Source organism: Astyanax mexicanus, chromosome 3 (genome assembly GCF_023375975.1).
Source record: "Astyanax mexicanus isolate ESR-SI-001 chromosome 3, AstMex3_surface, whole genome shotgun sequence".
In the NCBI taxonomy this organism is placed as follows: Eukaryota; Metazoa; Chordata; class Actinopteri; order Characiformes; family Acestrorhamphidae; genus Astyanax; species Astyanax mexicanus.
In genome coordinates this window covers 36,733,845-36,746,229 of record NC_064410.1, presented here as the reverse complement: position 1 = coordinate 36,746,229, position 12,385 = coordinate 36,733,845, and the positions used below count along the sequence as shown (strand labels likewise).

General features: G+C 39.2%; 1 protein-coding gene across 1 annotated transcript in view; it reads right to left on the bottom strand.

Annotated features, from left to right (window-relative positions):
- Positions 1 to 11,918, bottom strand: part of mylipa (myosin regulatory light chain interacting protein a) — a 31,249-nt gene extending 19,331 nt beyond the window's left edge. The window contains exons 1-2 of the mRNA XM_007228520.4: positions 11,622 to 11,918; positions 9,717 to 9,907 (exon numbers count right to left, since the gene is read on the bottom strand). Coding sequence (XP_007228582.2) covers positions 9,717 to 9,907; positions 11,622 to 11,708 — 278 coding nt within the window. The 5' untranslated portion in view covers positions 11,709 to 11,918. The remainder of the gene's footprint in view (positions 1 to 9,716; positions 9,908 to 11,621) is intronic.
- Positions 11,919 to 12,385: the final 467 nt, after the last annotated feature.

Below are 12,385 nucleotides of genomic sequence, written 5' to 3'. Positions count from 1 at the left end.
GAAACAATGCGGTTTTAGAGAGTTTGTTAAACAGCACTTGCCCTGAGCTATGCAGCTGGGGTTACTATCAGTCAACGAACTGGAGTAAACTCCGCCACACACACATGCGCACCCACACACCAATGTTCAACCACACCAAGCCAACTTAATCACCACTGCTGCAAGATGCTGCAGACACTATAATTAATGACAGTTGCTGAATATATATAGTCAAATTAAAGTACATGTTCATAAACAAATTTAAAGAACAAGTTAAATTTATAACAAGCTACATCATTTAGAGCAAATTAGGGCAAGTCTGATGTTTGATTTAAACACCACTCAGTTCACTGTGGACATATAAAACACTGTGGATATATAAAAACAATCCACAATTTCCTTCTCATTACCTGACAATATTGAACAAAAGCCCCATTGCAAATAAACAAAGAACTCATTTGCGACAAAACTGCCTCTGGCGAAGGCTGTGCTGAGAAAATTAAAAGCTACCCGGAAAATATTAAGAGAAATACTGCATGCCCTCATCTCCCAGCCTCATTCCTCAGAGGGAGTGTTCCTGGTTTAAGCTCCAGAGAGAGCGAGAGATGTAGGTTACTACAGGTCATACACAGAGGTGGCTAAACCGGTGTAATGTGACAGGAGTGGGGAGTGTGTGTCACTGGCAGGCAAATTAGTCTGAGTCATATGCCTCGTACTCCTGCCACTAAAAAGACCTTGAGATGGAGATAAAGAGTAAACTCAAAGTATGGTGCACTGAACCAAGACGAAAAACAGATAGGTTAGCTCAAGACTAATACAGATATTAATCTCTAACTGTGCCTATACTAGCTGTGCCTGATTAAGGTACCTGATTAATTAAACAGTCATTTTTCTCCAAAAGCCCAACAATTATGCTTTACTGGCCTGTAATAATCTGACTCATTACTAATTGTCAGTATCATGGAAAACACATCTTAGCTATACACAAAAAAAATAAGTTGAGGATCATTTCATATATACACACACATACAGGTTGTTGCATCATTGAGGCTGTGCACTTTAAAGGTAAGTGTTTTTAGTATGTGCATTAATGATGAGGTCACCATTAAAAAAAAAATCTAAGCCCTTTTAGGAAAAAGGAAAATTTGTCCTTGCTCTTCGTATCAAGGAAGGCACTTTGATAAAGAACTCTGATTAGGCTTGAGTCACTGCACTAAACATCAGCACAGTAGCGAGGTATCTGTGCCAGACCTGCGTTGTTCTAGGACAGCATGCTCCTGCCTGTTCTCCCGATTGTTCTGGCAGCTCCAGCAGTAATCAGGCAGGCTAATGAGAGCAGATTAAAGGATTGCTGGTGACCCGGTTGCAAGGATTGAGAGTGGGGTGAGAATGAGGAGGCAGGGACGTCAGCCTGTCTTTTTACCAAGAGCTCGGAGTCAGACTAACACCCAGAACTCCAGCTTGAGGCACCGGTTCCCATATTTACTATATAAAAAAAAACTACTAAAAACCTGAAAACCTTTTTTGAAAATATATCAGTTGGTTAAAATAAAAAGATCATTAAAAAACAAAAAAAGAAATAAGTTGCTCATGCCAAATAAAGCTGATTAGTCAAGAGTTTTTGTGTCTGATATCTGATGCTAGGCTAACATTGTTAACATTTACTGCACATAGACTGTCACTAATCTCATCGAAAGTAATTAGCATTAAGAAAATCAATAAAAACCTGTAAGCTTATACGAAAAACATACAACAAACACTCGAAAAAAATAATGTTATCTATAAGCTAAAGTGTGTGTGTTTGTGGAGGTGTTTGTTGGGAGAATTTTGGAGCATTCGAGTGTGTGTGCCTGCACAATTTCACATGCAGAGCGTCGTTTGTTCCCTGTTCCTGAGGGCAGTGTTAAATTGTAGGGGAATTAATGATTAAAAGCAGAAACTGTCTCCTTCATTACGTGGGGGGCCGAGGCTAATAGAGTTGGCCTCTTAGGATAACCTGAATAACAGCCTCCTGACCAGAATTTTAAACACCCAAACTTAGCAAAAACACACAGGAAAAAACACACAAACAAGGTTAGCCAAGCCTGGCACAGATTGACCTGCAGGCTAACTGTGTGAAACGATGCAAGTCAGCGCTCTCTGTATCTTAGTTCAGGTGTTTGTTTTTTTTTTTTACAGTTTTCTTGGACTATACTGATAAATCGCTAGTGTTTAAATGCACGTAGGGTAGGATCACTTTAAAACTCAGCACTAAAATTTGGGGCAAACTTGGAATGGAATTAGCATCGTCACATTACTGAATGCTTAGCGTTTCGCTAATGCTATAAGGCAAAAAGTTAGGAATTAAACACCTATTTACCATTTACTGTACTCCCACTACACATCACAAACAGCTTAGCCTAATACAAAACTTTAGTTAGATAGATAATTTAATTATTTTGAGGCAAAAGCTAGCAGTAAATGCTAGCACTAGCCTCTGAACATATTCTCTTTTAAACACTCACTTCCTCAAAAACAAACTGGGCTACCTTAGCTCAACCAAACTCGAGCTAAACATACAGTAGATTTTTCTTTTATTTCCAAAGCAAAACAAGAGGGTTATTAGTAGTGTTTTTTTTTTTATCCAAACCTAAAGGCACATACTTATTATTTATACATTACATTTTCCTTGGTAGTTCCAAAGCACTTTTTTAAAATGATAATTTGTAGTACATTATAAACTGTGGGCTCATATCATGAAGTCAAGAACATTTAATCTCATTCTTTCCCTGATGGACCTCTAAGCTCCAGCTGGACATATACCACAAACACACAATTATGTAGGTAAAACTAGTGCAAATCTTGGCCTTGTCTTGGCTTGCACTTCATTTCCCCCCCCCCCCCCTCTACAGCTTCTGGCAGAGAGAGGGAGTCAGTTTGAAAAGTCTGCCAGATAACACTCAGCAGGAGCGTGAACAGCTCTTCAGATTTCACTGGTCCAAAACAGAACTGAGCTGATTAAAGCTCTGAGGAAGAGTGATGGGGCAGAGAGGGAGGAGGCAGAATCACAAACACACACACAAAAGAGAACTGGATATGAATATAAACAGAATATGTTAACTGGCTAAGTATCTGAGGTCAGAGGGAGGGAATGGAGAGAGCGTGTCTACAGTTTAACAGCATGGCAGCGAGTGCCTGAGGTCAGAGGGAGGGATGGGAGTCTTTGCTTTGTGTTTGAGGTCTGGGGAATCTCCTGGAGTATCATCATCCTTTAAGCACTTCTCCAAAAAGCAGCTTTAACCCTGCACAGATGGCCACAGTCTTTAGGCTGCTCATTTGTGGATTTTCCCCAGAATAGTAATTAAAACACCGAACCTGGACATTGATGCACATAAACAGCACCCATGCACTATGTCCATGCCCACGGGGCCATTTGCGCTGACTTAACTGGACACACTGTTAAACAATAGCCCTGTGCAAGAAAAAGCACGAGTCCAATTTTAGAAAGAGTAATTACTCTAATGAACGCAGTGACAGCGTTCTGCCGGTGTGGTGCTTTACCCTGCCTGCTGTGAACCTTACATAACTGCAGCTCTGGCTTTACGGAGCCTTCGCTTAGACTAGCTTATCTTATGTAACAGAGCAGAAAGGAAATCGTGAAAGAGGGGGATGGATAGAGGTGGAAAATTAGAGGCCTCCCAAGGACAGCAGATTGCGCCCTGATATATGACCCCTGCAATGTTCTGTATCAGACTGCAGTCTAAAACCAGAAAACACCTAAAGATCAATGACAATCTGACACACCTCCTTTCTTCAAATGTCCTTCAGAGTCCTTAGTGGTTAATGTAATCTTTTCCAAGTCAACCATGAAAACACAAAATTAACCATAACCATAACACTGATTACTAACAGCCTTGTTAAAGTATTCACAAAACAGAAAACTGGCTTGTTGGAAGCTTGTTGGAATTTACCATTATGTGTATTTGTACCAAACATCACAGTACAACAGTGAGTGATTAATGGACACAGTCACACAGAAAATGGTATAGTAGGAACTGTTGGTTTTTGTTTTTCAATCATTTCTTCCTAACTTTTTGCCTAATTCCCCTGATCACTGTTCAAACTACATTGTGAACCATGACTTATTAAATAATACTAGCTAGCTAAGCTTATATTTAAAATACATTTTTTTATTTAAATAAGATGCGTTTTTCAAGCTATCCTGATCAACTTTTGGGCAGTCTATGTTTTTTCAGGTTTTTTTTAATGTCTTTTCCCTAATGTTAATCAAGATACCAACAGCGAAGAAGAAATAACAGTTAGCTAAGTAAAATAATAATGACTAATAAAAATCATTACAGAATGAAATAGATAAGCAGCTACACAGGTATATCAATATAAAGAAAAATTAGCACTATGTCATTACTGAAACAAAAATCTTGTATCTCAAAAATTATAACTTTATAGGAGGAAAAAAAAAGTTCTTAGCTTTTATTCCTCCACACCCACTCCCTCCCTTTTATTGGCTGATTTATTTACTTTGATTTCCTGGACAATGTAACATGCAGCTATAATAATCAGTACCACCACCTCATTAAATAAAAATAAGGGTGGAGTTAGCATACCTTATTTTTTTAATCACAAAAATGACAGTTGTGCACCTGGGGTTGTCCGGTTTAACTATGAACTATAATATACAGGTTGAACTGGTTCATCATCTTAGAAAGCATTACAACAATATGCAAAACAAATTCAAACACAGCAGTGAAAAAAGGTTATCATGTTCCTCACAAAAAAAAAAGAAATTAAAACACAGTAAAATGAAACTATGTTCGTAAAGCATCATCTTACATTATACAAGTGCAATATCTAAAATCATAACACCAAAGTAAATAAAAAGAAAATTTGCAGCCACTTAAAATTAAAACTGGCCGCAATTGTTAGGCCTCGGTTAGGCCGTACTTCACATCTGATCTCGAGCAGGCATATTCTAGACACAGGCTGTTCTAGATGGTCCAGTGGGAGTACAGAGTGAGGCCTTTACATGCAAGACTCAACACTCATCACACACTCTGAAGCCTCACACAGCAAAGAAAAAAGCAGTAACAGAGAGAGAAAGCACAATCGGCTTAATGTGAATTTCAAATCAACCTAAAAACAGGAGCAGCGTGGCTTCAGGGTGTGTGTGTGTGTGTTTATGCACACGAGAGCTTGTTTGTGGTCGATGCAACGCACCCAAGCCTGAGATAGATGTAGGGCAAAGGTGACGGCACAAAAGAGGGTTAGAATACGAGTGGGATCTCTGCACAGGCTCATCACACGCACGCGCACACACATACACGCTCACTCGGTGGCCTTGCCAGAGGCTGAACAAAGAAGTATTTTCACTGGGTTGGTGCGTGCCTTCCAGTCAGAACTGAGTCAGAAATATCAGGCTGAAAACCGAGGGAGCCATCTGTATTCTACACTCGCTCTTCCTCTCAGCGCTCAGTCACCACACGCTTTCCGCTCACCACGGGACAAAAAGACACAGGCGAACTGGCACTGGCTGCCTCCACCGCCTCTAACTGTGCAGCTGAGTGTGTATGAAAGCCTAAAATGAGTTTTCCTAGGTGATATAATCCATGCATGAAGACTGCATCCATCCATCCATCTATTCATTCATTTCATTCACTGACTTTTTTTTCTTATAAAAGAAACAGCCTGGCCACACACAAACCCCTTCAAAAAAGCACAATATTCCGCTTTTCCTAAATGCAGACAACCTGCCAAAAAATGCTTGGTGTCCAGCGCTTGCTTTCCTACTTCTTGGTTGGAACTATGAGGCTAATGCAGAAGCTCAGAAGTTTATGGGCACCAAAAAAAAAAAAAAAAAAATCAAACTTTTGCATAAACTGTATTAAAGTTAAAGTTTAGACTTTGGACACAGTAGGAAACATAATCTGCAAACATTTTTTTAAACACATATATAAACAATTGTTTATAAATATATATAAAAATGCTATGTAAAAGTATAATTTTATTTGTTTCATCAGCAAGCAATTTCTACAAACTTTCTTATTAATAGTATCTATTCATATCAAATGTATAAAAATGTACACGACCACATGCTGTAGACCATTTTTTTGCCATTAAAATGAAATATGATAAAAGCACTGATGGAATAGCAGACTTATGAAATTACAGTTTGGTTTAATTAGACAGCTGGCTAGTATAATGATCTTAAATTAGCCTGAATTAAACCTGGCTTTTGTGTCAGAAATTGCTACAAGTCTATAAGAGATTACTGAACTCCACATGGTTTGAGGCAAATGTGTGATTATTTAGGAATGCATTTAGCACCATGCTAATTAGTGTATCCAAGATTTTGCCAAGCTAATATAGTTCGTAACTAATCACTTAAAAGCCTTGGCTAATAAGAATACAATCAGATCAATAGGAAAGTAAAGAATCTGACCTAGGGCTGGGAAATAGTCACGATCAATATATAAATCACAATAGAAAATGCTTCAATATCAGTGATGAGATTTTTACGATATTTCAATATTCATTTTACACCATTTATTTGTCAGACGTTTTTAGGTACAGGAATTTTTGGGTAAATTTTCTTTGGTTCATATCGATATCAGAACTCGGTATCTTATCGACGTGAATAAAGAAATACATATTGTAATACATATTTTCGTATTTCCATATCATCCCGCCCCAACTGTTTAGGTTTTGAGCCTCTTTTGCCGTCTGCACTCTTGACCCTTATGGGCGAGACCATCTCTGAGAGAGCAATCATCTGAAAGCCCTCATCTCAAATTATCCTCTCATGCTGCCGCCGTGCTTTCTGTGCCTAGTTATTTCGCTCTGGCCTCCACCCAGACTCGTACCCTTCCCAGCTTAAGTGATATTACATCTGGTTCTGAGGGGATGAGAAAAGGATATCGCTGAGATCTTAGAGAACCAACCACAAACAGAGCAAATTTTAATTAGCATCTTCCTTCCAACCACCACTACCTTTTTAACTCTTAATCAGCCTGGTGGCCATCTGTTTACATCCCACTTTAATTGTCCCCAAAGTCAAATGGTCAAAAGCCTTCACAGCATCAGGTCTTCTTATGGGCTGGTAGCTGTACATTTACACCATCCCTGTTTACTAGTGCTGTTCCTACTTTGTGCTACATTACATTACACTCTTCCACTAGCAAGTCTGCAAATAGTCCAGTATAAGCAGGCTTTATCTTTCTATTTGAAACAGAAGTCTAATTTCTAACATCATTAAGATCCTCACAATTTCTCTGATCAGACACTTTTTGGTTCAACATGATCCTAGTAAACCAGACAAAAAACAGAGAGCAGCTACATTTGATTTGCACGAGGAAGCCTGTGAGAAGAGCGCGTGCTGGTGCGGAAGGACAGCCAGAGTTGGCCGAAAAGTTGGACGTCACTTTTAATGAGCAGAAATTGGCCCAGCCTAGAAGCACCAAGCAACTAATCCACCCCAATCAAACAGGACAGCACAGCAGTCTTCACATAATGATAAAAGCTGTAGAACAGCTGTTTGCTGAGGGGAGTACTAGCCCTGAAGATAGAGGGGGAACAAACAGGACAAACTGTGTGACTAGGTCCATTATGTAGCACTGTGCTAATGAACAAAATGTCCATATATCATACTGGTTATCACAGTAACTAAAACAGCTAGGGGGAAATTAGTTTAATGTTTATCAGTACTGTAAAAAAGTGCACCAAAATACAACTTTCTAAGTTTATCAAGGGCTTGGTCAGCATTTCTTGAACTATAAATAAAGTTAAATAAAGTTGTTGGCTCTGTATTGGTCATATATCAGAATGTGATCTGTAACTATATGAATATAAAACCCAGTTGTAACGCTTGTGGTTGTGAGACAGTGCGTGTTTAAACATGTGATTCGGCCAAAAGAGTATTCCATAAAGGAATTTATCCAGATAACTGAAGCATCTTCTATTGTTGGCCAAGTCTGTCCAACAATAGAAGAAGAGCAAAAGAACATTCCATTGGACAATCAATCCCAAAAGCTGTTAAGTAGCTAGTTCATAAATCCTAATGGTGTGAACTACTCCCAAGCTTAGTTACATTTGCATTTTAATGTCATATAGACTCCACCCCCCCAACTTTCAGTATCATCTTAGTCTCTGTAAAGTTACATATTACTTTTAAGCATCAAAATCATTGGGTTAGGAAAAGAAATCTGAAAACTTAAAAGCAACATTTTGAACAATTGTGAACTCTGAACTGATTACAGTAAACTTGTTTTTAATTATAAAAAAACCCCAATAAATCTACAATAAACCTTAAGCTTTTTACACGTTTTATAAATATTATATTTCAGCCAAACTGCACACCCTCACAGCATCAGGTCTTTTCATGGGCTTTTTCTCTTCACTAGTGCTGTTCATTCTACAGTACATTCCTCTATTAAACTAGCAAGTCAACAAATAGTCAAGTATAAGCAGGCAATATCTTTCTATGTAAAAAACAGAATATGTTGAAACAAATTCTAATTCCAAAAACTTCATTAAGACCCTCACAAATCACCCCAGAGCTGGCAGGCCATATGGGACCCCATTTTTAGCATCAAAGACAGTGAGTGAAAGTCTTGTCTAGGCACGTGTTCCTCCACCCTCTCAGCTGGAAGCCCAGAAACTCGGGGGAACATCCAGCAGACACAAAGGAGATCTGTTACAGAACACGTGTCAGAACGTTTCCAACAAATTATCTTCCAATTTCTCGGTAGAGACACTTTGAAATTTCAGGCCAAAGGGAAAGTGTCAGTGTCTGACCAGTGAACTGAGGTGACCTGCCAGATTTGCTTTGTAAAATAAAACTTTTTCAAGTGCTAAGCAATGGTTCGCATTGTCAATATGATTTTAATATAATTTTGCTCAGAATGGGGAAATAATAATTATTATTTAAAAGAAGATGATGGTCTGTGGTCCATGAGTGAATTTGATGCTCTGCTTCTTCTTTTTTAAAGGAAGCAAATTAAAGCACATCGAGGGACAGACGGTTTAAAGACTGTGCTTATAAATGAATAAAAAAAACAAACATTCACATGTACTAATTAGATAAAAAAAAAGAAAATGGCAAAAAAATAAATAAATACACATCCGCTGGAATAATTAAGAGTGACGGGGGAGGGGTGGGGAACTGGCCTGGCTTTGCTATAGAGGGTGAGAGACTTTCATCAGAGATCAAATTTCAGCTGCCTCTAGGGCCCCATGTGCCTTACAATGACCTAGAGTTACCCTGTGTGAGCGGGGTTACTATAGGACATTCCACTGTATCGGAAAGAAAAAAATAAACCAAACTTCACAAGCTCTACTGGGTGCCATATCGCACTTTTTTCCATGCCTTCCTTTCTCATGACTTGATGTGTATCTGAAGTAGCCCTAGATTTTTTACTTTAAAGTTAAGACTAGAACGTGACAACTACAAAAGAGCGAGGCAGTCTCAGAAGCATACGATTCACATTAGTGAGTTAGTGCGGGGTAAGAAACTGTGCGATTTCTCTAACTAGGTTTTCACAACCACATGTACTTCCCCCGTTTCTCAGACACTACCAATTATTCACCCACAAGCTCACTCTGCCTTCCTGCCTCACACATGTGTCTCTCTAAAGAACAGAAGTTGCAGAAGCAACAATACATGTGCCTGCTGATTGGCTCACACCTACAAACACACATGAAAACACCCAAACATAAATCAGCTTTCCATTTTTGAGCTGGCTTACCTCGTTTGCTCTTGCAGTATTAGATGAGGTTCCACAAAGAACTTGACCCTCAGTCGGAGTCTGCACGGAGTCAGATTGTCCATCTGCTGAGAGATTCTGTTCCTTAGGTTCAGCCAGAGGTTCTCGCCTTTACTGCCGGAGAACTGCAGGCCGAAGTAGTCCACCTCTATGATGCCCAGCCGCCTACATACCTGCGGTCAGAATTCATTCAGTTAATAAAGGACAGGACCCAGAGCATTCCTGAAAGGTGACCTAAAATTGGTCTGAATAGCAAGAAAGCTACATCATGACTGTAGCTGACCAGGTGTGACTAGAGGGATTATTAAAATACTGGGAAAAATTACAATACACATCTATGGGTGTAAAATGTATGATCAGCATGGCATTATGAACATAGATATTTTGAGTTATAAATACAGCAAAATTAATAAAACGTATTTAAGCACAGAAATTCAGACTCACCTAAACATTTAGCATTTGTAGACTTTCATTATCAAAAAGTCATCCTCAAACGTGTCGAACCATATTAGCTCATGACCATTTACTGATCACCTCCAGATACTGATTTACATATTGCATACTGTGAAAATGCCCCAAATACCAATATCTACACCAATATCTCTCACAAAATTCCTTTACAACTGATAGACTACAAGCATATTTAACTAACAAACTGTCAAACGAGTTGTTAATGCTCAAATTTACATCAACATGTCAAAGAGCTAAACATGGCAAAAATATATATATAGTTTTTTATACCAGATACAATTTAGTTCTTTAGAATTACCATTAACAATTTTCTTTTACTGTTAAGTCAAAAATACATTCTAAAAAAAGAAGCAGTTAGCATATTTAACTAAAACCGTGTTAAACACGTTGTTACTGCCCAAATCCACATAATGCTAAATGCTAAACCTAGCAAAACAGATACTTTTTCTGTACCACAGAAACAATATGGTTATTTAAAACGAACCCCTTAAATAGCTATATAACTTTACAACTTTTACTGTTACAAGTTAAATAACTTTTTTTAATGTGTAGGTATATTCAGCTAATAAACTCAGTGTATAACGAGTTGAGACTATGTATTGCCTGGTTTTAATGTTTGTTTGAACGCAGCCTTAGCTTACTTAAGATTGTAAGGATTTGTATTTGTCAGGCAGCCTCTGCTGATTGGTCGAGTCTTTAATTGGAAGAAGTGAATTAATCGGATTCATTAGGTCGGTTTGCTGCTTGATTGTGTGAAATGAATTGGAGTGCCTGGCTGTGGCTCGTGTGTTTCTGTGGTTGGGTCAAGAGGATGTGATCAGTCTCAGCATCGTAACTGAAGAAACAGCAGAGATGAACTATAGTAACCCCGGCCATGCCGCCGCCAACGTCCCAGCAGCCAGTGACAAACAAACACACATACACATTCAGAGAGCTCTAAATAACACCAGTACATTAAATACCACATGAGAACCATATAAATGTTACACTAGCACTGTATTTAGATATTTATTAAAATAGAAACAATGATTTGTCTTTATTTTTTGAGGGTTTAACCAACTATTTGCTACAGCTAGCTGCTTAACCAGAGCTGACTGTTAACTAAACAACTGTCTCTATTAGTTCCTATAAGCTAAAATGTGTTACTGTTGAATCGTAGCTAGCTGGATAATTGGGTTATACTGAGTCTAAAATGTTCTCACGTGTCCCTGACACCAAACCATGCATCGTAATACACACAGCTCTATACACAGCTCAGCTGCTCTCTGGGAGAAAAACAGGGCTGTACAGCTAGTATAACATGGCAGCTTTAATCGTGCTAACGTGACACACATACCCTCTCCATCACACACGCAAATACTATACAATACATGGTGCTAAAAGCGTGTGAAAAAAGCAATGAACCAGCAAACTGACCTTATTCAGACAGTCCTCTCCATTCGCCTTCGCGTCCACCTCCACCTCCATCACCACCGAGTCCGGCCGTGTAACATGGCAAAGCATTTTGGAGCGTTAATTTTTCTCCCTCTCTCTTCTACCGGACCTGCAGTAGATAAAAACTCATAAACCGACCTCCCTCTGTCTCTCTCTCTCACTCACTCTCTCAGTACCCTACATCAATCCCGCTTACACTTTCCGGAGCCCTCTCACTGCGCTCTCCTGCCTTCTCCCTCTCCTGTTCTATCTCTTCTCTCCGCCGTCCCCAGCTGTATGCTATATGAATGAAGCAGCGTAAAAAGCTCCGCCCCCTTTCAGCACAGCCAATTACGTTGGACTCCACACTTAGATTAAGTTAAGCACTCGTTCTCCGACAGGGCCCGCCTTCAGTGCTGTTGTTGACGCTGTGATTGGCTATCAGCGACTTGCTTCGTGAGTATTAAAGATTAAGCCAATCACATCGCAGACTGAGCGACAGTACTAGCCAACCCCAGCGGGGCTAGTCAGAAAACAGGCGGGAAACAAACAAATAGTGCACGCGCGGGTTGAGCGCACGAGCTAGTAGTGCTCGACAGATAGGGCTATTCTCGCTGCTTCACTGATGCCCCTCAGCGGCCATATAGAACTGCCCCAGTTTTTTTTTTATTATTATTATTTTTTTTACATTTTTCAGAAGTTTACCCCCTAAAGAGCCAATAACACCTAAACAATATTTTTTTAATTAATAGCTAAAATGTGTTTCT